General features: G+C 48.2%; 2 protein-coding genes and 1 long non-coding RNA gene across 5 annotated transcripts in view; 2 read left to right on the forward strand and 1 right to left on the reverse strand.

The window, feature by feature from the left end:
- Nucleotides 1-23818, reverse strand: part of LOC140426514 (uncharacterized) — a 64628-nt gene extending 40810 nt beyond the window's left edge. The window contains exons 1-2 of the long non-coding RNA XR_011948218.1: nucleotides 23077-23818; nucleotides 22819-22972 (exon numbers count right to left, since the gene is read on the reverse strand). This is a non-coding gene — a long non-coding RNA (uncharacterized lncRNA). The remainder of the gene's footprint in view (nucleotides 1-22818; nucleotides 22973-23076) is intronic.
- Nucleotides 15502-17962, forward strand: LOC140426512 (dynein light chain Tctex-type protein 2B). Its single transcript, XM_072511381.1, has one exon. It carries the CDS (start codon nucleotides 15693-15695, stop codon nucleotides 16290-16292), a length of 600 nt encoding a protein of 199 aa, XP_072367482.1. The 5' UTR covers nucleotides 15502-15692; the 3' UTR covers nucleotides 16293-17962.
- A 2698-nt stretch (nucleotides 23819-26516) lies between the features above and the next one.
- Nucleotides 26517-26960, forward strand: part of lrrc39 (leucine rich repeat containing 39) — a 32073-nt gene continuing 31629 nt past the window's right edge. For 2 of the 3 annotated variants that reach the window (XM_072511387.1, XM_072511389.1), the window contains exon 1: nucleotides 26666-26897. In XM_072511387.1, the coding sequence (XP_072367488.1) occupies nucleotides 26767-26897 (131 nt within the window). In that variant the 5' untranslated portion in view covers nucleotides 26666-26766. The other variant, XM_072511390.1, reaches the window with a different exon arrangement.

Raw genomic sequence — 26960 nt, forward strand, 5'->3', positions numbered from 1 at the left:
ACCAGTCTGCTATGAGGAGGGACCTTGTCAAAGGCCTTACTGAAGTCCATATAGACAACATCCACTGCCCTACCTGCATCAATCATCTTTGTGACCTCTTCAAAAAACTCATCAAGTTAGTGAGACATGATCTCCCCTTCACAAAACCGTGTTGCCTCTCGCTAATATGTCCATTTGCTTCCAAATGGGAGTAGATCCTGTCTCGAAGAATTCTCTCCAGTAATTTCCCTACCACTGACGTAAGGCTCACCGGCCTGTAGTTCCCTGGGTTATCCTTGCTACCCTTCTTAAACAAAGGAACAACATTGGCTATTCTCCAGTCCTCCGAGACATCACCTGAAGACAGTGAGGATCCAAAGATTTCTGTCAAGGCCTCAGCAATTTCCTCTCCAGCCTCCTTCAGTATTCTGGGGTAGATCCCATCAGGCCCTGGGGACTTATCCACCTTAATATTTTTCAAGACGCCCAACACCTTGGGCAGAATTCTCCGGTATCGGCGCGATGTCCGCCGACCGGCGCCAAAAACAGCACAAATCAGTCGGGCATCGCGCCGCCCCAAAGGTGCGGAGTCCTCCGCATCTTGGGGGGACCAGCCCTAACGTTGAGGGGCTAGGCCCGCGCCGGACTGATTTCCGCCCTGCCAGCTGGCGGAAGTGCCCCGCCAGCTGGCGCGGAAATGACATTGCCGGGCGGTGCATGCGCGGGAGCGTTAGCGGCCGCTCACGGCACCCCGCGCATGTGCAGTGGAGGGAGTCTCCTCCGCCTCCGCCATGGTGGAGACAGTGGCGAAGGCGGAAGGAAAAGAGTGCCCCCACGGCACAGGCCCGCCCGTGGATTGGTGGGCCCCGATCGCAGGCCAGGCCACCGTGGGGGCACCCCCCAGGGCCAGTGCCCCCCGCCCCCCCCCCCAGGACCCTGGAGCCCGCCCGCGCCGCCTTGTCCCGCCGGTAAGAGAGGTGGTTTAATCCACGCCGGCAGGACTGGCATCCTAGCAACGGGACTTCGGCCCATCCGGGCTGGAGAATTGCGGGGGGGTGCCCGCCAACACGATTCCCGCCCCCGCCGAATATCCGGTGCCGGAGAATTCGGCAACCAGCGGGGGGGGGGATTCACGCCAGCCCACAGCGATTCTCCGACCCGGCGGGGGTCGGAGAATCTCGACCCTCGTCTTTTGGATCTCAATGTGACCCAGGCCATCTACACACACTTCTCCAGACTCAACATCCACCAATTCCTTCTCTTTGGTGAATACTGATGCAAAGTATTCATTTAGTACCTTGCCCATTTCCTCTGGCTCCACACATAGACTCCCTCCCCTGTCCTTCAGTGGGCCAACCCTTTCCCTGGCTATCCTCTTGCTTTTATGTACGTGTAAAACGCCTTGGGATTTTCCTTACCCTATTTGCCAATGACTTTCCGTCAGTAGCGCAACTCCGCCACCCCTTTTACATCCCCCTCTATCCCGCCTGAAACATCTAAATCCTGGAACATTTAGCTGCCAATCCTGCCCTTCCCTCAACCAGGTCTGTGTAATGGCAACAACATCATAGTTCCACGTACTAATCCAAGCACAGGGAGTAATCCCGAGATTACAACCCTAGAGGTCCTGTCTTTTAACTTTCTGATTAGCTCCCTGAACTCCTGCTGCAGGACCTCATGCCCCTTCCTGCCTATATCATTAGTATCATTAGTACCAATATGTACAACAACCTCTGCCTGTTTGCCCTCCCCCTTCAGGATGCCCGCTACCCATTCTGAGACATCCTGGACCCTGGCACCAGGGACGTAACATATCATCCTGGAGTCTCTTTCACATCCACAGAAGCGCCTATCTGTGCCCCGGACTATAGAGTCCCCTATGACTATTGCTCTCCTGCGCTTTGACCCTCCCTGCTGAACATCAGAGCCAGCTGTGGTGGCACTGCTCTGGCTGCTGCTGTTTTCCCCTGATAGGCTATTCCCCCCAACAGTATCCAAAGCGGTATACCTGTTCGAGAGGGTGACAATCACGGGGAATTCCTGCACTGACTGCCTGCTCCTTCTGGTGGTCACCCATCTCTCTGCAACTTGGGTGTGACCACGTCTCTATAACTCCTATCTATGATGCTTTCCGCCACCTACGTGCTCCTAAGTGCATCCAATTGCTGCTCCAACCGAACCACGCAGTCTGTGAGGAGCTGCCATTGGTTACACTTGCTGCAGATGTTGTTGACCGGAACGCTGGAAGCGTCACAGATCTGCCACGTCTCACAGTTGGAGCACTGCACCCCGCTGAGTGACATTTAAGCACTAATTAATTAATTTAAAATAAACACTTGAATTATTGTTAGATTGAGTTACAATTAACTATATGGCTCTGACGCTAGATGATTTTTACTGTAAAATTAAATGCTAAATACCGACCACTGCCCTCACGTTTAGTTACTCCTCTATCTAGTTAATCAAGTTAATCAATTAGATTTGTTTTGCAATATTATTATTTTTTTCAAATTTAACAGATTCCCAACCAGCCAATCAGGTCACAGCTTTACTGTGATGTTACTTACAGTCTCCCCCCCCCCCCCCTCCCACGCACACAATTTGAAAAGGTAATAAAAATAAAAATCACTTACCTTCCCAGGATGCTCTCTGGTTCTCTCCCTGCAGATTAACAGTTACAGACCAGAAGAAAGAGAACAAAACGGTAGGGAAAAAGCACCTTTTCCCACTCTGCACCGAATTACCTCACTGCACCAAATTACCAAGTTCCAATTCCCACTCTGGATGTGTCTCACTCACTCAGGATGTGTCTCCTTCACCTGCGCAAAGCTGTTGGTAATATAACACTCAAGAGTCTGTGACTGAATCATAAGTGGGAGATTTCCATGTTTATTTCCTTTTCAGTTGAGCTGATCTCAGGTGCTACAAAAGGTACATGTTGTCTTTGTGTCAAGTACCCCTAATCAAGTCTTGTTCAACACACAGCCCAAGGGCCAAATGCAGCCCTGAAAGCACCTCTATGCGGTCCCTGGAGCCAGTTTTCAAAATGCCATTCAAACAGATAAGTTTAAATGGGAGAATCTGTATGGACCATAAGCTGTTTCTTTTTGAAGTTTGCTGCTGATAGGCTCACTACTAACACCAAATGTGGGGGAGAATGTGTTTGCAGGTGCAGTGAACACCAACAATGAGTTTGGGGCCTATGGAGCAGAGGGCTGGGGAGTAGGGAGCACAGGTGCCGACGAGCCCAGATGTGGGGTGGGGCAGCCCAGTGGCCTCCCGAGTGGGCCCCACTGGCGTCAGGAATGCATGAATGTATGTGGGGTGGGTAGAGAGTGCAGGGGCAGAATGTGTCCATAAGTCTGCTTAACTCCCAGTATCCTTGTTCTAATTCACCCTCACCCACACAAAAATACAATCCCATCCACACTCAGTGGGTGAGGGGAACTGAGTGAGGACCCTGAGCTTGGGAGTGTGCCAGATGCACACATACTTACACTATTGCATTTTAATATTCCTCTTCTTTTTATTACCAATGTTATTTTACTCAGCAAGTTGTATATTTTCATAATTCTATTTTTTCTTAAATCCATGTTTAATGTTGTGCTAAGGGCTGCATGCCAACACAGTAGTTAGCACTGTTGCTTCACAACGTCAGGGACCCGGGTTCGATTCCCGGCTAATATTAATCTTTATTATTGTCACAAGTGGGCTTATATTAACACTGCAATGAACTTACTGTGAAAAACCTCTAGTCGCCACACCCAGGCCTGTTCGGGTACACTGAGGGAGAATTCAGAATGTCCAATTCGGAATCAAACCTGGGACCCTGGTTCTGTGAAACAACAGTGCTAACCATTATTGCACCGTACTGCTTGGGTCACTCTTTGTGGAGTTTGCAAGTTCGCCCCGTGTCTGCGTGGGTTTCCTCCGGGTTCTCTGGTTTCCTTCCACAAATCCCAAAAAACGTGTTGTTAGGTGAATTGGACGTTCTGAATTCTCCCTCAGTATACCGAAACAGACGCCGCCATGTGGCGACTGGGGGATTTTCACAGTAACTTCATTACAGTGTTAATGTAAGCCTACTTGTGACACTAAGAAAGATTATTATTATTATTAAGCTTTTACCTTTGCAAAATTTGCTTATTGGCCCCTTTGAGTGAGAAAAATGTTGAAATGTGCCCCCCACACGAAAAGCCTGCCCTAAGCTGATGAAGATCAAATCAGATAATAATTCTGCTCCCGATTCGTGATGAATGAAGTACTTGGGAAAAGGAGCCACACACAGAATATAATGGGTCATGAAGAATTGGAAACTCTGGGGATATCCAGAAAGAAATCATGGTACTTAAATGGTGGTGGGCAGGGATCAGTTCTAGGGCCTCAACGTCAGATTTTCTGTTTTTATGATTGGAGCTTTCAAGATCGAAGTGGATAGATGGTTGTTAGGTAAGGGTATAATGGGAGCAAAGGCAGGTAAATAGAGTTGAGGCACAGATTAGTCATAAGTTCATAAGATATAGGAACAGAATTAGGCCATTAGGCCCATCGAGTCAGCTCCGCCATTCTATCATGGCTGATATGTTCCTCATCTGCGACCTACAATGCTACAGAGCAAGAGCTGGATTGCAAAATCAGCCGGAGCATCTCCTCCCTAGAACACATGACCAAGGAGCAGGAGTAGGCAATTTAGCCTCCGGGCCTAACACCCTCAATATGATCATAGCTGATTCCATCCTGGCCTCAACTCCACCGTCCTGCCCGCTCTCCATAACCTTTCAACCCATTACCAATTAAAAATCTGTCTAACTCCTCCTTAAATTTATTCACTGTCCCTGCATCCACCGCAGTCTGGGGCAATGGATTCCACAGATTCACAACCCTTTGGGGGAAGTAGTTTTTCCTCAAATCTGTTTTAAATTTGCTACCTCTTATTCTAAGATTATGAACTCTCGTTTTAGACTGCCGCACAAGAGGAAGCATCAGCTCCACTTGATCCAGATCGTTTAGCATCTTGTATACCTCCATTAGATCTCCCTTCATTCTTCTAAACACTAGAGAGGAGAGGCTTGAACTGTTCAATCTCTCCTCATCTGACAAAACCCATATCTTCATAGATTCATAGAATTTACAGTGCAGAAGGAGGCCATTCGGCCCATCGAGTCTTCACCGGCTCTTAGAAAGAGCACCCCACCCAAGGTCAACACCGCCACCCTATCCCCATAACCCAGTAACCCCATAACCCAGTAACCCCACCCAACACTAAGGGCAATTTTGGACACTAAGGGCAATTTATCATGGCCAATCCACCTAACCTGCACATCTTTGGACTGTGGGAGGAAACCGGAGCACCCGGAGGAAACACACGCACACACGGGGAGGATGTGTAGACTCCGCACAGACAGTGATTGTCCTGCTATACCCACTATTTCAATTTCATCTCGGGGGGCCTTTTAGCTGACACTTGGAGTTTACTTGAGGATCTACAATTGAAATGTCTGATCCTGTATCAATTAATGCTGTTCCAAATAAATTCCTGATTTTAACATCTACGTAAGGGTAATGATTCCTATGCCGTGGGCTAGGTGAGTCAATTTCTTGTTGTTTAATCTGATGGTGGGAATTCCCTGGTTGTTTATTTTTTACCATATTAGTCCGGGCATGTGTTGGAGTCTGCTGGACTTTGGGTGTTTGACTCTGGCGATTTCCATTTCCTCCCTGTCTTTTAGGTGTGCGGGGAGTCTGTCCTTGATTTTCCCACTGGCTACCGTAATAGCTGGAATTTGGAATTCTATTTCTAGGGGGTAGCTGTGTCTGTTGTTGTTGTCGAGGAGAATCCTCCTGAGAGTAATTGTCATTTATGTGACTGAGGTCACTGTGATTTACAGTTATCACTTTTAGGAGATTGTCTTTTAAATCATTTGCTGCTATGAGTCCACTATCTTTTAGCTCTCTTCTTATTTATTTATTTGCCTATTTATAACCAATGGCAATTTTTGTTACTTGACAAAGGTTTTTGCCAGTTTTCTTTTAAAACTTAAAATGTTTGAAAATTCAAATTGAATTACTGCAAACTGCAAGCTTAGTTCTGATCTCAACTCAGAACTGAATTTAAGATTTGCTTAACACAAACTTGTATAACTTTTACAACTTAATTAATTCTTTATCTTAACAATTTTTCTTTTAACAAGTTTTTCTTACATTCACAAAAATGTTGGCTGCTATCAATGAGGGAGCAGTTAGCTGCGGTGATTTATACCGGAGCAAAGTCAACTGTCATCTCCAGATTTACACTTTTTAAAATGGAGTCAGTGAGTTTCTTTAAGTTTCTATTAATTCACAAATAAGATGAAATAAACATTATTTCAAGTAATTCAAACTTAAGATTCTGGCAATTTCAATCAATTGCTTGCTAAAATAATTAACTTTTATCAAAGAGGTGGAGAAATCCACTGGTTTCCTTTAATTAATTCAAAACTCAACTTTGCTGGAGTTTCACTGACTCAAAAGAAAGGTATCCGATTACACCACAGGCTGCCTGTTATCTCAAGGCCTATGTGATAAGCACTGTCTGTAGTCTTTAACTTTTGGCTGCTGTTAACCTTTTGAGAGACTTCTGCTTTAATAACATGCAGCATCCAGTTCTATGGATGTGCCTTTGTTTTAAAATTTTCAGGGTAAACAATTAATTGTCTGCAACTTGGAATAGGGCAGTTCCATTTATTAGTTCATTTATTCCTCGGGCAACTTTGTATATTCTTCCCACATTTGGGGTATTTGCCATGTTTACAGGTTCGAAAGCTTTCTATTTTAGGGATCACACCGTTTTTGTCTGCTTTATTTTTAAATATTACTTTTTAATATTTAATATTTTTATGAGGATATTAATATTGCCTCACGTTTTGGGCGCCAACTGTCGTGGATTTAGGTTATTCCAGACCTGATACTCTATTACCAACCTATGCCCTAGGTTAACCCATTAAAAGAGGGAAACCTGTTTTCCTGCCAAGACTCAGAATAGATCTCACGAAGGGAGAATGCGTTCCCGGGTCTCAGACAGTTAAACAGGATTTCAATTACTTTCTACAGGGAGAGCTCAGATTCATCATTCATAACTAAATCGATACCTCTTGAGGTCGTGGGTCCTGTCCTAAATGAGTGTCTAGGAATTCAACCTCGAGATTAATTTTCACACAGTATGATTTTAATTAAAGTATCTTTATTGTGAAAATACTACCAATAGATACATACTGAATTGCAGAGTTAAAGTATAAGTGGACTAAACAGTCCTTCTAGTTATCTACTAACATATCTAAACATGGAAAAATCCTTAAAGCATCTCTATCAGTTTCTTAGTACATTTCTAAGAAGTTAAAAACCATATTTACACTAGGTTTTGTGCGACGAGACAAGCTTCTTGAGAACCAACTGACTTTCGCCCTAAGAAGAGGGGTCAGAGAGAGAGAGAACTCTAGCTTCTGCTAAAATGCCTCCTCCTTTTATACATTAAACTTGCTTATCGGTTCAGGAAGGCATTTGTTATCTTGGCATTTATTGTTGGTTAATTACCTATAGCCAAATGGCTAATTGGATGTACTATCACTGATAGATCTTTTAATAGTTTGTAGTGTTTGTGTAATTGTCCAGGGTTCTAAGATATATTGGCAAGGGAGGCACTGGTTGGTGCCTGCTTCTCGTCTGGGTGACATTCTTTCCAGATATCAAAACAGACACTTTTGTGAGGGTGTTATCTTTTTAAAAATATATTTTATTAAAGTTTTTCGATCAAACAAAAATTTCCCATTTTACAACTTTGTAATAATATATACATTGATCGTTTTTTAAATAAATAATATGCTAACTAACGGCAACTGCCAACAACAAAATAAGAAACAACAGAAATAGTAACTAAAATAGTAACTTTGTGAAATCAAATATAAATAACTAATATATAAACACACACATAAAACTCCTGAGGACCCAAATGAGCCCTCCCCCCTCCCCCCCTCCCCCCTGGGTTGCTGCTGCTACCTTTCCTATTTTCCCTTATCGCTCTGCGAGATAGTCGAGGAACGGTTACCACCGCCTGATGAACCCTTGAGCCGAACCTCTTAGTGCGTACTTTATCTGCTCCAATTTTATAAACCCTGCCATGTCGTTTATCCAGGCCTCCACGCCCGGGGGTTTAGCTTCTTTCCACATAAGTAGAATCCTTCGCCGGGCTACTAGGGACGCAAAGGCCAAAACATCGGCCTCTCTCGCCTCCTGCACTCCCGGCTCATCTGCAACCCCAAATATAGCCAACCCCCAGCCTGGTTCGACCCGGACTCCCACCACCTTTGAAATCACTTTTGCCACACCCACCCAGAACACATGCAATACCGGACATGACCAAAACATGTGTGTGCGGTTCGCCGGGCTTCCCGCGCATCTCCCGCACCTATCCTCCACTCCAAAAAATCTACTCAGCCTTGCTCCCATCATATGCGCCTTGTGTAGAACCTTGAATTGTATCAGGCTGAGCCTGGCACACGAGGACAAAGAGCTTACCCTATTTAGGCCATCTGCCCACAGCCCCTCCTCAATCTCTTCCCCCAGCTCCTCCTCCCATTTTCCCTTCAGCTCTTCTACCATCGTCTCCCCCTCGTCTCTCATTTCCCTATATATATCTGACACCCTACCCTCACCCACCCATGTCCCCGAAATCACTCTGTCCTGGATCTCTTGCGCCGGGAGCTGCGGAAATTCCCTCACCTGTTGCCTCACAAATGCCCTCACTTGCATATAGCGAAATGCATTCCCAGGTGGCAACCCATATTTTTCTGTCAGTACTCCCAGACTCGCGAATGTCCCGTCTAAGAACAAGTCCTTCAATTTCGCAATTCCTGCTCGCTGCCAAGATTTAAATCCCCCATCTATCCTTCCCGGGACGAACCTATGGTTGTTCCTTATCGGGGACCACACTGAGGCACCCGTCACTCCTTTATGTCGTCTCCACTGCCCCCAAATTTTCAGAGTTGCCACCACCACTGGGTTTGTGGTGTATTTTTTCGGGGAGAACGGCAACGGCGCCGTCGCCAGTGCTTTTAAGCTAGTTCCCCTACAGGACGCCATCTCCAGTCTTTTCCACGCCTTTCCTTCCCCTTCCCTCATCCACTTACATATCATTGACACGTTGGCGGCCCAATAATAATCACTTAGACTCGGCAGTGCCAGTCCCCCTCTGTCCCTACTGCACTGCAGGAACCCCCTCTTTACTCTTGGGGTCTTTCCAGCCCACACAAAGCTCATAATACTCTTGTCCACCTTCTTAAAAAAGGCCTTTGTAATCAGTACAGGGAGGCACTGGAACACAAAAAGAAACCTCGGAAGGACCACCATTTTAACCGCCTGCACCCTGCCCGCCAATGACAGGGGCGCCATGTCCCACCTCCTAAAGTCCTCTTCCATCTGCTCTACCAGTCGTGCCAAGTTAAGCTTATGCAAGGTTCCCCAGTTCCTGGCCACCTGGATCCCTAAATACCGGAAATCTCTTATTACCCTCCTCAACGGTAAATCGTCTATTCCCCTGCCCTGTTCCCCGGGGTGCATCACAAACAGTTCACTCTTCCCCATATTCAATTTATATCCTGAAAATTCTCCAAACTCCCTGAGTGTCTGCATTATCTCAGGCATCCCCTCCACTGGGTCCACGACATACAACAACAAATCATCCGCGTATAATGACACCCGATACTCTTCTCCTCCTCTAAGTACTCCCCTCCACTTCCTAGAGCCCCTCAGCGCTATGGACAATGGCTCAATTGCCAACGCAAACAGTAACAGGGACATCCCTGTCTTGTACCCCTATATAGTCGGAAGTGATCAGATCGTTGCCTATTTGTAATCACACTTGCCACCGGGGCCCTGTACAGGAGCTGAACCCATCTAATGAACCCCTCTCCAAATCCAAATCTACTCAGTACTTCCCACAGGTAGTCCCACTCCACTCTATCAAATACTTTCTCTGCATCCATCGCCACCACTATCTCCGCCTCCCCCTCCGGTGAGGGCATCATCATCACCCCCAGCAGCCTCCGTATATTAGCATTCAATTGCCTCCCTTTAACAAACCCCGTTTGATCATCATGCACCACCCCAGGGACACAGTCCTCTATCCTCGTCGCCATCACCTTGGCCGTGAGGGTGTTATCCTAAGTGTCAAGGGGTATAGTTAGGGAAGGATTTGTGTATCTAAGCGTTCCCTGTCCTTGTATTTTTTAATACTTCTCGGGAGGGGAGTTCGTCTCAAAGGATTTATGGTCTAACAATGAAAAGGCTTTTTAAAAAAATTATGTTTATTCAAATTTTCCAGCAAAATTTTTAACAAACATCCCCCCCCCCCCCCCCCCCCCCATAACAAAAAGAAAGAGAAACAACACAACAGTCAAAAATTATACAAAACTTATACATTGGGTTTCCCCCATATGACATTCAAAGATACCCATAGGGAAGCCCCCCACCCATCCGAATTCCCCCCCCCCGAAAGAGACCCCCCTCCTCCCTCACGTTGCTGCTGCTGCTGACCTCCTCCTAACGCTCCTCGAGATAGTCTAGGAACGGTTGTCACCGCCTGAAGAACCCCTGCACAGACCATCGTAAGGCAAACTTTATCCTCTCCAGCTTAATGAACCCTGCCATGTCATTTATCCAGGCTTCCACACTGGGGGGTTTTGCGTCCTTCCATAATAGCAAGATCCTCCGCAGGGCTACCAGGGACGCAAAGGCCAGGATACCGGCCTCTTTCACCTCCTGCACTCCCGGCTTGTCCGTTACCCCAAATAGTGCCAACCCCCAACTCGGCTTGACCTGGATTTTCACCACCTTGGACATAGTCCTCGCGAAACCCCTACAAAACCCATCCAGTGCCGGGCACGACAAGAACATGTGGACGTGATTCGCCGGGCTTCCCGAGCACCTCCCACATCTGTCCTCCACCCCAAAGAACCTACTCAACCTCGCTCCTGACATATGCGCTCTGTGAATAACCTTGAATTGTATTGGGCTGAGCCTGGCACAAGAGGAGGAAGAATTAACCCTACTCAGGGCATCAGCCCACAGACCCTCATCTATCTCCTCCCCAAGCTCCTCCTCCCACTTGCCCTTTAACTCCTCCACCGAGGCCTCCTCCTCTTCTTTCAGCTCCTTGTAGATCGCCAAAACCCTGCCTTCTCCAACCCATACACCCGAAATCACCCTGTCCTGAGTCCCCTGTGCCGGGAGCAGCGGGAATTCCCTCACCTGCCGCCTCACAAACGCCCTCACTTGCATATACCTGAAAGCATTTCCCGGGGGTAACCCAAACTTCTCCTCCAGCACCCCTAGGCTCGCAAACGTCCCATCTATAAACAGGTCCCCCATTCTTCTAATCCCTGCCCGATGCCAGCTCCGAAACCCCCCATCCATCCTTCCTGGGACGAACCGATGGTTCTCCCGAATCGGGGACCAAATCGAGGCTCCCACCTCGTCCCTGTGTCGTCTCCACTGCCCCCAGATCTTCAACGTCGCCGCCACCACCGGACTCGTGGTGTACCTTGTTGGCGAGAGCGGCAGCGGTGCCGTCGCCAGCGCCCTCAGGCTCATGCCCACACAGGACGCTATCTCCAACCTCTTCCACGCCACCCCTTCTCCCTCCATTACCCTCTTATGGATCATCGCCACATTGCAGCCGCACAATAGCCGCACAAATTTGGCAGAGCCAGCCCTCCCTGTCCCTACTACGCTCCAGAAACACCCTCTTTACCCTCGGGGTCTTATTTGCCCACACAAAACCCATGATGCTCCTACCTACCCATTTGAAAAAGGCCTTGGGAATCATAATGGGAAGTTACAGGAACACAAAGAGAAACCTCGGGAGGACCATCATTTGAACCGACTGCACCCTGCCTGCTAGCGAGAGTGGCAGCACATCCCATCTTTTGAAATCCTCCTCCATCTGCTCCACCAACCGCGTCAAATTGAGTTTGTGCAGGGCCCCCAACTCCCAGCCACCTGGATCCCTAAGTACCGAAAGCTCCTTTCCTCCCTCTTCAACGGTAGGTCATCTATCCCCTTTCCCTGGTCCCCTGGATGCACCACAAAGAGCTCACTTTTCCCTACATTGAGCTTATACCCCGAGAAGTCTCCAAACTCCCTTAGGATCCGCATGACCTCCGCCATACCCTCCACTGGATCTGCCACGTACAGCAACAGGTCGTCCGCATATAGCGACACCCGATGTTCCTCTCCCCCTCGGACCAGTCCCCTCCATTTCCTGGACTCCCTTAGTGCCATGGCCAGAGGCTCAATTGCCAATGCAAACAACAAGGGGGACAGGGGGCACCCCTGCCTCGTCCCTCGGTACAGCCGAAAGTACTCCGACCTCCGCCGATTCGTAGCCGCACTTGCCACCAGGGCTCTATATAGCAACCTGACCCAGCTGATGAACCCCTCCCCGAACCCAAACCTCCGCAGCACTTCCCAAAGATACTCCCACTCCACCCGGTCGAAGGCCTTCTCCGCGTCCATAGCTGCCACTACCTCCGCTTCTCCCTCCACCGAGGGCATCATAATCACGTTTAGGAGCCTCCGCACATTGGTGTTTAGCTGCCTGCCCTTTACAAATCCCGTCTGGTCCTCATGAATCACCCCCGGGACACAGTCCTCAATTCTCGTAGCCAGCACTTTTGCCAGCAACTTAGCATCCACATTGAGGAGCGAGATCGGTCTATACGACCCACATTGCAGTGGGTCCTTGTCCCGCTTCAGGATCAGAGAGATCAGCGCCCCCCCTCCCTTGCCTTATTGAAAGTCCTCACTAGCAACGGGCCCAGCAGATCCACGTATTTCCTGTAAAACGCAACCGGGAACCCATCTGGCCCCGGGGCCTTCCCTGCCTGCATGCCAAAGAAAAGGCTTTAATTGTTTGATACTAATGAGTCCTTGGAACCAGCTTGGAGTCTCTCCCATCAGGAGGCAACCTCTATCTGACCTTTAGCTGGAGTGGTTTTATTCCATCTTGAATCAGAATGCTGTATGTATTACTGCCTTATGTTTTAATCCGAATTCTGCAGTGAACGTGATATCCATCACAGGAGACCAAGACTCCAGGTGTGGTCTTACCAAAGTCTTGTAAAGTTGCAACAACACTTCCTTACCTTTATACTCAATTCCTTTAGCTATAAATGCCAACATTCTGTTTGTGTTCCTTATTATCTGCTGCACCGGCACGCTCGTTTTCTTTTTTTAAATAAATTTAGAGTGCCCAATTATATATATTTTTCCAATTAAGAGGTAATTTAGCGTAGCCAATCCACCTAACCTTTGGGTTTTGGGGGTGAAACCCACGCAGACATGGGGAGAATGTGAAAACTCCACACGGACAGTGACCCAGGGCCAGGATTCGAACCCGGGTCCTCAGCGCCGCAGTCCCAGTGCTAACCACTGCACCACATGCCACCCTTGCATGCTCGTTTTCTGTGACTCATGCACGAGGACACCTAGATCCCTCTGCATTGGAGCACCCCAAAGGCTCGCCCCATTTAGATAATAAGTTGCCTTTCCATTTTTTCGACCAAAATGCATGACCTCACACTTATCCAAGTTAAACTCCATCTGCCACATTTTGGCCCACGCTCCTAACCTATCTATATCCATTTGTAAGGTTCTTATTTCATCATTGCAACTTTCTGTCCCACCTATTTTTGTGTCATCTCAAATTTACCTATAGATCCTTCTATCCCTGTATCCAAGTCATTCATATAGATTGTAAATCATGATCTATGGGAATAGGATAGCAGGCTTGAGGGGCTAAATGGCCTATTCCTCTTTCTATGGAAGATCAGAATTAACGAGAAGTACTTTTTGCCGGTGTGCTGACATGCTGTCACTTCATTGAGGCCTTCAATTCAGTTTAGTCTTTGGCCTCCTTTCAAGCCCTCAGTTAACTCTGAGCAAGACCATCGGCTGGGTAATTAGGGTTAAATTCCATTTGCCACTGTTCTGCCCATCTGGCCAGACCGTCTATATCATCCTCTAACCTAAGGCTAGTCTCGATAATTTTCATGTCATCTGCGAACTTAGCGATTATACCACCCACATTTATGTCTAGATCATTAATGTACACTACAAACAGCAAGGGACATGGTGGTACACCATTGGACACAGGCTTACAGTCACAGAAACAACCTTCAACTTTGCCTCATGTCACTGAGCCAATTTTGGATCCAAATTACCCCGGATCTCATGGGCACTTACCGCATTAATCAGTCAAGAACACTATTCATGCCGTCCTATGCTGCTCTTGTTTGGCCTTGTTCCGCACTGTAATTAATCACTATTTGTTGATGCACCACTGTCAATGTATTCTGTTGATTATTCTTTTGTCTACTATGTACGTACTGTGTACATTCCCTTGGCCGCAGAAAAATACTTTTCACTGTACTTCGATACATCATGTGACAATAAATATCAATCAATCAAGTCTCCCATGCGGTACCTTGGCAAATGCCTTACTGAAGTCAATGTAGACTACATCAACTGCACTACCCTCATCTACACCAGATGTTGCAATTGGTCTTTATTGCTATTGCCCTGTGCCACAAGTGTGTATGTGAGATGTTGGGGTTAGGACTGGGTCAGGCTCCAATAGCGAATGCAATCGCCACTCAATTATGAATTGTGTAATGATTGCTGGTCGAAGTGAAGAAGAATGAAAAGCCTTTCATGATTAATTGTCGAGAGTCAATGCCTTAGGGGGCGCAGTGGTTAGCACTGCTGACTCACAGAACTGAACGAGGACCCGGGTTCGATTCTGGACCTGGGTCACTGTCTGTGTGGAGTTTGCACATTCTCCCGGTGTCTGCGTGGGTCGCACCCCTACAACCAAAGATGTGCAGGGTAGGTGGATTGGCCACGATAAATTGCCCCTTAATTGGGGAAAAAAAGGAACTGGGTATTTTTTTAATAAGTCAACACCTTAGCAGGATTTTTTTGAACAACTATTTGAATGGCCTATATGGTGGCAATGGATACAGAACAAGAAGGTAAGATCATTACAGATGAGGAACAGCATTGGAAAAGTAATTGGCCTGAAAGGTTAACAGAGTTTCGCTCTCCATAGAGGCTGCCTGACCTGCTGATAGTTCCAACATTTGCTGTTTTATTTCCGATTTTAAGCATCTGACTTACTGGTATGTATACAGCCCGGTCAAATAGGTGTGTTTTCATTTCAACGCTTAATTATTGTGCAATGGGTGATCTGCACAGTTACATGTACATGTTTGGTATATTGTTTCGTTTGAAATTGATTCTCTGTACTATTTGGACAGGTTATAAACAAGTGGATTCATGTTTGGGGGAGTCAAAACAGTGGAGAGAGTGACTTCAGCCAGCAGGTCAGTACACTGTGATCTGAGGAGCAGGTTGTTCAATTCATTTTCTCAACCCGCCCACAGGCCAGCCCCTGCCAAGTGCTCCTCCCAGATATAGTCTGAATTCAAACATCCCTCCTTCCTGCCTCGGTATTCGGTTACTTCAGCAGTATCGCGGCGAGGCTCGATCCCACTCTCAACCGCTCCAGTTGGCCTTCGAAGGGTTAAATCCATCCCAGTGGCTATGGATCAGCCAGATAACTAAGTCAGCCAGCTCGACCCGCTCTCCACCGCAGACCCCCCCGCCCCCCTTACAGTGAAGCAATGGGAAGCTGGAGCTTCGGGGAGGCTGAACGACTGAAGAAATGCAGCAGTTTCGAAGCAGTGCGCTTCGCCAAGATCTGGAGCGGACACATCTCCAAAGGATGGACTTCTGGCGCTGCGGGCTGCGAGCTGCAGCAGAGCAGTGCCCTGCTCAAGAGGGGCAAGGGAAAGAAGCGAGCGAAAGATCACAGGTTGACCCAGAGCCAGCGCTCGAACCCGGGCACCAGCCATTTCAGCACGGACAGCCCGGCTGGTAACATGTACGAGCCGCAACTGGCCAGGACCTTCTCTGCGGAGGAGGCGCGGGCTGCGATTCGCACCGTGCTGGAGGGCAGGCTGAAGGATGCCAAATACGAGCCGCAGGGCTCGGCGCTGGCAGCAGTGGAGTTGGCCGAGGGGGTGAAGAAGGCAGTGAAAGCCCTGGGCTACGAGAGGTACAAGATTGTCTGCTACTTGGTCCTAGGAGCGGCCACAGCCTCCGATCTGTCTTGTTGCAGCCGCGCCGTCTGGAGTCCCAACGTGGACACATTCGCAGAATTTTGCTTCCAGAATGATTCTCTATTCGCTCTCTGTCTGGTATTTGCCGTGTACCAGGAATAAACCCAGCCCACAGCCACCACCTTTAACCTCGGGCACAGCCACTGATGATCTCCCACAGTTAACAAGAGGCACCACCTTTAACCTCGGGCACAACTACTGATCATCTCCCACAGTTAACAAGAGGCACCACCTTTAACCTCGGGCACAACTACTGATCATCTCCCACAGTTAACAAGAGGCGCCACCTTTAACCTCGGGCGCATCCACTGATCATCTCCCACAGTTAACAAGAGGCACCACCTTTAACCTCGGGCACAACTACTGATCATCTCCCACAGTTAACAAGAGGCACCACCTTTAACCTCGGGCACAACTACTGATCATCTCCCACAGTTAACAAGAGGCGCCGCCTTTAACCTCGGGCGCATCCACTGATCATCTCCCACAGTTAACAAGAAGCACCACCTTTAACCTCGGGCACATCCACTGATCATCTCCCACAGTTAACAAGAAGCGCCACCTTTAACCTCGGGCACATCCACTGATCATCTCCCACAGTTAACAAGAAGCACCACCTTTAACCTCGGGCTCATCCACTGATCATCTCCCACAGTTAACAAGAAGCGCCACCTTTAACCTCGGGCACATCCACTGATCATCTCCCACAGTTAACAAGAGGCGCCACCTTTAACCTCGGGCACAACTACTGATCATCTCCCACAGTTAACAAGAAGCACCACCTTTAACCTCGGGCACAACTACTGATCATCTCCCACAGTTAACAAGAGGCTCCTCGGCTCCCTGACAAAACTGGAACCCAGTTTAAACGGACCTGAAGGGCGATTTGAACCTGGGGCCAGCGCCTGGTTTGAGCGCACAACTTGCAGCAGTTTGGAAAGAACATCCTGTAATTCCGGACCAGCAAAGGAGGGTTGTTTCTTGCATTTTACAGCCCATCGTGGTTTTTAAAAAATTGTATTTTTTATTAAATCAGTTGCTGATAAATTTAATGAAGTATTCTGCGCGGTGATCCATTTGATTGTTTCCGTTTTGGATATTTCCTGCACTTCCAAGTTTAATTCATCCGAATCTTTCCGTCCCTTTCGTTGGTCCGAAGTTTGCAAAGGGGGTTTTAACAAACCTCGGATGCCACGCTTTATTTGACAGTGCATTAATGGTGCCAATTTGGATGAATCGCTTTTCTCAAGAAAAAAGTGCCATCGCTATTCGATTTTCGACTCGATTCCTCCTCTGTTCAGGTTTATCCAACCTCACAGCTTCCCCCCATCTCCGCGTATCCCCGCCTGTCCCCAGGGAAAGTTTCTGCACAGCACCTTAGCTGCTGCCTGGGGTCTTATCCTGGCCACTTGAGCGCTGGGCACAGGCTCTTGCTGTTTAATTGTTCCATTAGTCGGTTGCCAAGCGCAGTCTCCTGGCCAAGGCATTCTCTGTACATTACACGCGGCGTTCAGTGTTCAAGAGAACAGGGGCTGACACTGATGTATAGGCCAGCCAGGGTACTGACCCTCCGATTTGCTAAAGTTAATGATTTAATTTTTAACTAAAGTTACCTGGGGTTTAAAAAAAAATAAAATCTAATTAATGTTGCTGTGTCTTAAAGGGAAATTGTAATGTTTTAAAGTGAAAAAAAATCTAATTTGAAATCAATCAATCAATGATTAAAGTGGTTCTTACAGTTTTTCAAAAATAAAGTTCTGTATTACACACAGGTTCCATTTCCTGTTATTAATTCTTTCCATATCATGGTAATTTGCAGTTATTTCTCTGTTTCCACCAGATACCTAACATGTTGATATAAACAAATCCTTAAACCGTTTTTCTAACCTTTCCTCTTTTTAAAAAATCACATTTCTTCCAAACTTTGACTCGATTGCGCTTCGATTGAGATGGTTGAGTTTCTGAAGAGGGTTTATTTGAAGATGCCGCTCACTATCGGACAGACCATATTTTGGGCAAGAAATCTGACAAGTGTTTAATACTGTGGTTGACTTTCATGTTGTAAACATTTTAATATACAAGCATATTAGTGAGAAACCGTATACAACCTTTACAGGAGGGCAATATGGCAGCAGCCTTTTTTTTAAATTTGGAGTATCCAATTATTTTTTTTCCCAATTAAGGTGCAATTTAGCACGGCCAATCCACCTACCCTGCACATCTTTGGGTTGTGGGGGTGAGATCCACGCAGACATGGGGAGAATGTGCAAACTCCACATGGACAGTGACCCAGGGCTGGGATTCGAACCCAGGTCCTCAGCGCCGCAGTCCCAGTGCTAACCACTGCACCACATGCCACGTGTCAGCGGCCTTCTAAAGGTCAATGAGTCCCAGTGCTGAGATAGGCACAGTGTGAGATTGAGAATGAAAGTACATTTCCAGTTGATTCTGGACAGGGTACGTCAATTGCAAACTACCTCCAGTTTTCAATGTTTTAAAGGGCGTTTTATTTAGTTTCTTCTATTTCTTCATCCTTCTCTCGCTCTCTCTCTCTCTCTCTCTCTCTCTCTCTCCCCCCCCCCCCCCCCCCCTCCCCTACATCACTCCCTCTCCAATTTTCCTTCCTAAAAGCTTTGACTGGCCCTCAGATAGAACACCATGGACACTAGGCATCTAGGAGCTGTACGTTCTGGTTATATGAGTGGGAGTCGAGTAAATAGTCAATGGGCAGATTATTCTACCATATCACATCAAAGCAGAGCCAGATCCTTCATTCACCTAATGTTCGCACTAAGCTTCGATGGAGAACGGGCTATCTCCAACTCTAACGAACACTCACAACGACCCACTGATGCCTACGGCAATATAAAAGCAAATTACTATGGATGCTGGAATCTGGAACAAAAACAGAGAATACTGGACAATCTCAACAGGTCTGACAGCATCTGTGGGGAGAGAAGGGAGCTAACGTTTCGAGTCTGGGTGACTCTGTCAAACTAGCACAGCTACCCTAACTACACTTCCTCACTCCCTGCTTCCTGTAAGGACAATATTGAATTCTCCAAGTTTGTCCACCTCTGTGACATTTGTTCTGACCATGCAACCTTCCATACCAGCGCTTCCAACTTGCCTTTTCCTCACGTGAGGTTACCTGGCTCACCCAACCATGGTTTACAAAGTTCCAATCCCACCTGTACACTCTCATCTCTTCCCCTCCTTCCCAGAGCCACAAAAGGTTCCCCTTGTCTTTGCTGTCCATTCCACCATCTTTCACATTCAATGGATTATCCTTTTGCTCCCACCAGTGTAATGCTCACCACCAAACAGATCATCCCCACCCCTTTCCGTCTTCTGAAGGGAGCATTCCCTCTGCAATACTCTGGTCCACTCCTCCAGCACCCATTCCCTTTCATGGCATCTTTCCATGCAAGCACAGGAGACATCACCTTGCCCGTTTACTTAATCTCGTCTCACAGTTCAAGGCCCTAAATAAGCCTGGCTCAACAGTGATTTACTTGTACTTCTTTCAAATTAATAGACTATGTTCATTGCTGGTATCCTCTACATTGTAGAGATCAATCACAGATTGGATTATGACCACTTTATGGAATACCTCCATTCACTCCACAGGCATAACCCGGAGTTTCCCTTCGCCTGTCATTTCACTTCTTCCCCTTGCTTTTGTGTTGGCCTCTCTGTCCTTGCCCTCCTGCAGTGTTCCAATGAAACTCAATATAAGCTTGGGGAACAGCATCTCATTTTTTGATTGGGCACCTTACTGGATTCAATATTGAGTTCAACAATTTTAGATTGTAATCTTTCTTAGTGTCACAAGTAGGCTTACATTAACACTGCAATGAAGTCACTGTGAAAATCCCCTAGTCGACACACTACGGCGCCTGTTCAGGTACGCTGAGGGAGAATTCAGAGTGTCCAATTCACCTAACAGGCTTGAACTTGCGGAAGAAAACTGGAGTACCTGGAGGAAACCCACTCAGACACGGGGAGAATGTGCAGATTCTCCATAGACAGTGAACCAAGCCGGGAATCGAACCTGGCACTGTGAAGCAACAGTGCTGCCATGCTTCCCCTCTCTGTCCTCATTTTGTTTCCTTTTTCTTTATTGGATTTATATTTTTTAACTTTCAAATGTTCATCATTCTGCCACTCACACTTCCTTTAGACACATCCTTTGTTCATTAACTTGTCCCATTACCACTCCCTTTTGCCTTGCACCATTGTCATTTAGTCTCCTGCATTCAACCCTATCACATCCCTTCCCCCTTTTGTTCCCTTTCCTATGCTCCCACTGCTTCACTGACTCTGTATATGCTTAAAACCTTTTATATATCTAACTTTTTCTGATATAAGATAATTGACCTGAAAAATTACCTGTATTTTTTTCTCCATGGATGCTGTCTCACCCATTGAATCTTTCCAACATTTACTGTTTTTATATTAGTCTTAGATTTTCCTTCTCCTTCCAGAGTCCAATTGTAGGGCATAAGATCAACTAACCCATAAAGACTAGGGGTGGAATCTGCCCCTCATGCTTCAGCTATTCACTGCCTTAACCAGCTGAAATATGTTGGTTGACATTGTAAATATCTTTTTACCCTCACTGTCTGTGCAGAGTCTGCACTTTCTCCCCGTGTCTGCATGGGTTTCCTCCAGGTGCTCCGGTTTCCTCCCACAGTCCAAAGATGTGCATGTTAGGTGGATTGGCGATGCTAAATTGCCCTTAGTGTCCAAAAAGGTAGGAGGGGTTATTGGGTTAGGGTGGAATTGAGGGCTTAATTGGTTTGGTGCAGATTCGATGGGCTGAATGGCCTCCTTCTGCACTGTATGTTCTATGTAAACAAAATAGGTTCAAATAAAAACATAAAATATTGGAAATACTCAGCAAGTCAGGCAGCATCTGTGGAGGAGAAACGGTTTGATGACCTATTGTCAAAACAAGTTCAAACACTGACTTCTTCTTGTGACCCAGTATGAACACTTAACACATATTCTAACTAAATAGCAATGTTTTCAGTTAAAAGTGGATAAATACATTCTTAGAGTTTCTGTTATGTATTTGGCTGCTACTGTTTGCATTCAAGATAGTGGACTTTCCCAATCATACTTCCTTGTTAGAAAATCGGCTCCTTTCATCACCAGCATACTGTGACCAGTGTATTAACCACAAGATGCTGGAATAAGCCAAACACTTCTTCTATGGGACCTCCCAAACCAATGACCACAAACACCTAAAAGGAAAAGGATGCAATAACATCAACTTGTGTTTATAAATAACCCAGTAAAAATGTCTCAAGGCACCAAACAGGAGCATTATCAAACAAAATTTGATGCTTAGCCATGGAAGGCGATATTAGAACAGATGACCAAAACTTGGTAGTATTAAGAACTGCATTAAGGGAAAAGAGGAAGGTAGAGGTGAAAAGGGTTAAGGGGAAATTCAGAGCTCAGAACTTATATAATTGAAGGTAGAACTGCCAATAGTGAAGCTATTGAAATGGAGAATGTGCAATAGATATAGACCAGTATCTACCTCAGGAGGTTGCAGGGCTTGAAGAGGAGAGAAAAAATTATTTGGGAGGGTGGGGGGAAATGAAGGTTAAGAGCAAAAGGGAAAACCTATGGTACGGCTGAAAGGTGAGTTAAATGACCAAAGTATTGGTGCTGCAAGGCAAAGGGGGATAGAAATGGGACAAGAAAAGAAATAGAAGTTAGAAGGGGTGTAAGTGGGAAGAGGAGAATCATTAACAACAGCTGCTGTCCAAAAAATGGTGTCCAAAATTGTTGAACTCAATATTGACTCAAGGACTTGTGCATTGGATGAATTGGACCCCTATTAAAATATAGATATTGAAAAGCCCGTCTGGGGTCACTTTTGAAAGTAGGTTTCTTTTGTGGTGATATGCCTGTAGATAATATTACATGTACCCAGCAATGTGACCTTCCACCAGCAGGAGACTCGGCAATGTGACTTCCCACCAGCAGGTGGCGCAAGATATCAGTCAGGTGACATTCAGCCAGCCCCAGAAGGTTGTAAGGCATACACACAAGACCAGTCGCACATAAGTCAAGTTCCAGGAGAGTCTAGAGAAACTCTGTAATAACTCAGTCTGTTTAAGATTCATATTGTTACTTAACCATGTGTACATAAATAAATAATGATGTGGAGATGCCGGCGTTGGACTGGGATGAGCACAGTAAGAAGTCTTACAACACCAGGTTAAAGTCCAATAGGTTTGTTTCAAACACTAGCTTTCGGAGCACTGCTCCTTCCTCAGGTGAATGAAGAGGTATGTTCCAGAATCATATATATAGACAAATTCAAAGATGGCAGACAATGCTTAGAATGTGAGCATTTGCAGGTAATTAAGTCTTTACAGATCCAGAGATATGGGGTAACCCCAGGTTAAAGAGGTGTGAATTGTCTCAAGCCAGGACAGTTGGTAGGATTTCGCAAGCCCAGGTCAGATGGTGGGGGATGAATGTAATGCGACATGAATCCCAGGTCCCGGATGAGGCTGCACCCATGTGTGCGGAACTTGGCTATAAGTTTCTGCTCGGCAATTCTGCGTTGTCGCGCGTCCTGAAGGCCGCCTTGGAGAACGCTTACCTGGAGATCAGAGGCTGAATGCCATTGACTGCTGAAGTGTTCCCCGACTGGAAGGGAACATTCCTGCCTGGTGATTGTCGCGCGATGTCCGTTCATTCGTTGTCGCAGCGTCTGCATGGTCTCGCCAATGTACCACGCTTCGGGACATCCTTTCCTGCAGCGTATGAGGTAGACGCATAAATAAATAAAACATTGTTCTGATTTAGACAACAGCCATTCTGTTGAATCATTGCTAGACAAGATAACAGAACACAACACCTTTCAGTCAATGGCAAAGTACATCAGATACCGGACATCAGAAATAGAAACAAATGTGCTGTTAATTGTCAATAGATTGGGAGAGAAGTAGTTGCTTCAGGTCAATGTTCACTTTCATTCCAAAGTTCACATCTGTTGTTTTCATCTGTTAGTCCTTGTAATCCTTCTTCTGTGCTTGCTACACAAAGGCTTTGTCATCTGTGAAGCTAACTGATGTTATCCACTTTCCCAATTGTAATGCCAGATGCTGGATTTTCAAATGCCTCTTTCACCATTCCTTCTCCATAGACATTGAGGAGCCCTGGTGATTAAAAAAACCCACCCTTGCTGAACTCTTCCATTTACACATGATCCGACTCCACATTGGCTATTCTCACTGTTGCAGTTTATCCCATGTACAGATTTCCTATAAATCATGCATCTTCCCAGTCTATTCCAATGTCTTTCAGCATTGCCATGAACTTAATCCAGGCAACCCAATCAAAGGCTTTTTCAAAATCTCCAAAACAAACATATACTTCCTGTCTGAACTCTAAACTGCGTTCTCTAATTGGTCTTATAATAGGTAAAGTAGAGTCGCCATAGTCCCAGATGACCATAGGCTGCTCTTCCCTTTGAGTGGGGAGAGCTGACTGATGGTGATTTAACCTGAGGATCACCACATCTCAGGTGAGGGCAAAGTTGAGAAGGCGGTCCTTCAAGGATAACCACTTATAATACCGATTGCTTCTCTAGTCCCCCTTCCTCAAAGAATACCTGCAGTGCAAAAGGAGCCCATTCAACCCGTCGAGTCTGCACCAACCCACTGAAAGAGTATTCCACCCAAGCTCACTTTCCCACCCTATCCCAATAGCCCCTTAACCTAACCTACACATAGGGCAGCACGGTGTGCAGTGGTTAGCACTGCTTTTTCATGGCGCCGGGGTCCCATGTTCAATCCCAGCTCTGGGTCACTGTTTGTGTGGAGTTTGCACATTCTCCCCGTGTTTGCATGGGTTTCGCCCCCACAACCCAAAGATGTGCAGGCCAGGTGGATTGGCCACGCTAAAGTGCCCCTTCATTGGAAAAAATTAATTGGGTACTCTCAATTTTTAAAAAAACTAACGTACACATCTTTTTTGAACGCCAAGGGGCAATTTATCATGGGCAGTCCACCTAAACTGCACAGTTTTGGACTGTGGCAGGCAACCGGAGGAAACCCAGGCAGACACAGGGAGAAATTGCAAACTCCACACAGACAGTGACCCAAAGTTGGAATTGAACCCCGGTCCCTAGTGCTATGAGGCAGCAGTGCTAACCACTGTGCCCCCCCCCCCCCCCCCGGAATCTAAACTGTTAAATCTCCAATGTGGTCCTGCACCTTCCCACCCATTCCCTTTGTTACAATTCTCAACACAGTGGAGAATGAACCCTAAACATCTCGGCAAATTCATAAAGAAAACCGCAACAGGAATCAGTGTTCTGTAACATTCCCCTGGCTGGCAGCACCTCTCATATGAAACTCTGGGTTCAAGAGGCGTCTGGTCTGTCTGCCTCTCTATTTAGGTCACTGGTTAAATTTAGACTGGTATCAGGTTTCTCCTCTGGATCACCACGTAGAGCCATTCTGCTGAAGAACAAATCCCCCCCCCCCCCCCCCCCCCCCCCCGCCCCCGGCAGAGTTTCAGCCCCTACCCTAGCAGGAGTTAGCCCCCCAGCAGGAATTTCAGCCTCCAGCTAGTTTCAGCCCTCCCAGTAGGGGTTTCAGCCCTCCCAAGCAGGGGTTTCAGCCCCCCCCCCCCAAGCAGGAGTTTCAGCCCCACCAGGCAGGAGTTTCAGCCCCCCCCCAAGCAGGAGTTTCAGCACCCCAGCTGGTTTCAGCTCCCCAGCAGGAGTTTCAGCCCCACCCCCCCAAGCAGGGGTTTCAGCCCCCAGCTGGTTTCAGCTCCCCCCAGCAGGAGTTTCAGCCCCCCCCCCCCCAAGCAGGAGTTTCAGGCCCTCCCCCAAGCAGGGGTTCCAGCCCCCCCCCCCCCCAAGCAGGAGTTTCAGCCCTCCCAGCAGGAGTTTCAGCCCCCAGCTGGTTTCAGCTCCCCCAGCAGGAGTTTCAGCCCCCCCCCCAAAGCAGGGGTTTCAGCGCACCCCCCCCACCAAGCAGGGGTTTCAGCCCTCCCAGCAGGGGTTTCAGCGCCCCCCCCCAAGCAGGAGCTTCAGCCCACCCCCCAAGCAGGGGTTTCAGCGCCCCCCACCCAAGCAGGAGTTTCAGCCCCCCCCAAGCAGGAGTTTCAGCCCCCCCCCAAGCAGGAGTTTCAGCCCACCCCCCAAGCAGGGGTTTCAGCCCCCGCCAAGCATGGGTTTCAGCCCCCCCAAGCAGGAGTTTCAGGCCCCCCAAACAGGGGTTTCAGCCCCCCCCCCAAGCAGGGGTTTCAGCCCCCAGCTAGTTTCAGCCCCCAAGCAGGGGTTTCAGCTGCCCCCCCAGCTGGAGCTCCAGCACCCCTCATCAGGAGGTTCACACTCCCCCCCCCCCACCCCCAGCAGGAGATTCAGCCCCCCCCAGCAGGTGTTTCAGCCACCCCCCCCCCCCCCCCCAGCTATAGTTGCTGCCCCCCAGCAGGAATTTCAGTCCCTCACCAACAGGAGCTTCAGCACCCCGCCCCCTACCAGCAGTTTCAGCCACCCCAGCTGCAGTTTCAGCCCCCCCAGCAGCAGTTTCAGCCCCCTCCCCAGCTGCAGTTTCAGCCCCCCCAGCTGCAGTTTCAGCCTCCCCCAGCTGCAGTTTCAGACCCCCAGCTGCAGTTTCAGCCCCCCCAGCTTCAGTTTCAGCCCCCCCAGCTTCAGTTTCAGCCCCCCCAGCTGCAGTTTCAGCCCCCCCAGCTGCAGTTTCAGCCCCCCAGCTGCAGTTTCAGCCCCCCCAGCTGCAGTTTCAGCCCCCCCCAGCTGCAGTTTCAGGCTCCCCAGCTGCAGTTTCAGCCCCCCCCCAGATGCAGTTTCAGGCTCCCCAGATGTAGTTTCAGCCCCCCCAGCTGCAGTTTCAGCCCCCCAGCTGCAGTTTAAGCCCCCCAGCTGCAGTTTAAGCCCCCCCCAGCTGCAGATTAAGCCCCCCCAGCTGCAGTTTTTGCCACCCCTCCCCAGCTGCAGTTTAAGCCCCCCCCGCTGCAGTTTAAGCCCCCCCCGCTGCAGTTTAACCCCCCCCCGCTGCAGTTTAAGCCCCCCCCGCTGCAGTTTAAGCCCCCCCGCTGCAGTTTAAGCCCCCCCCCCGCTGCAGTTTAAGCCCCCCCCCCAGCTGCAGTTTCAAGCCCCCCCCAGCTGCAGTTTCAAGCCCCCCCCCAGCTGCAGTTTCAAGCCCCCCCCCCAGCTGCAGTTTCACGTCCCCCAGCTGGATTTTCACCCCCCACCCCCCCCAGCAGTAGCTCCGCCCCCCCAGTAGCTCCAGCCCCCCTCCCTCCGGGGATTGGGGGGGGGGGTGACAGTGGCGCTGGGCGGTATTTGAGTCACAATTGCTCTGACAGTGTCTCAAACCTCAGAGCAAACCCACTCGGTCGGTTTGTTTTTAATGTTGGCGCAAAACTGGGCAATCGGACGGATTGGCCGAGGCAGAAGGATAAATGTGAGCCCCCCCCCCTCCCCTTTGCTGAATCAGCGGCTGTCGCCCGGTGTTGCCCACTTTCCTGCCCCACTGTGGGTGCCTCTTGCTGCCGTCTCCAGGCTGGAAGCATGGCGGGGGTGGCGGTGTGCGCCGGCTCGGTGCACACGGTGAGAGCTCTCTGGGAAGAGAGGATTGAAAGGCTGAGAGAAGCCCGGGAGAAGTTGGAGAGAGAGCGCTCGCAGCGCGCAGGGCTGAGGGGGTGAGTGCTGAGGCTAATTTAAAGTCAATCCTCTTTCTGGTGAAATGATGCTGATAGTGTCGC

Source organism: Scyliorhinus torazame, chromosome 7, assembly GCF_047496885.1.
Source record: "Scyliorhinus torazame isolate Kashiwa2021f chromosome 7, sScyTor2.1, whole genome shotgun sequence".
NCBI lineage: Eukaryota > Metazoa > Chordata > Chondrichthyes > Carcharhiniformes > Scyliorhinidae > Scyliorhinus > Scyliorhinus torazame.

What these genes read in the sequence shown, in the direction of transcription:
- LOC140426512 (XM_072511381.1), top strand. Translation starts at nt 15,693, where the DNA reads ATGGGAAGCTGGAGCTTCGGGGAGGCTGAACGACTGAAGAAATGCAGC.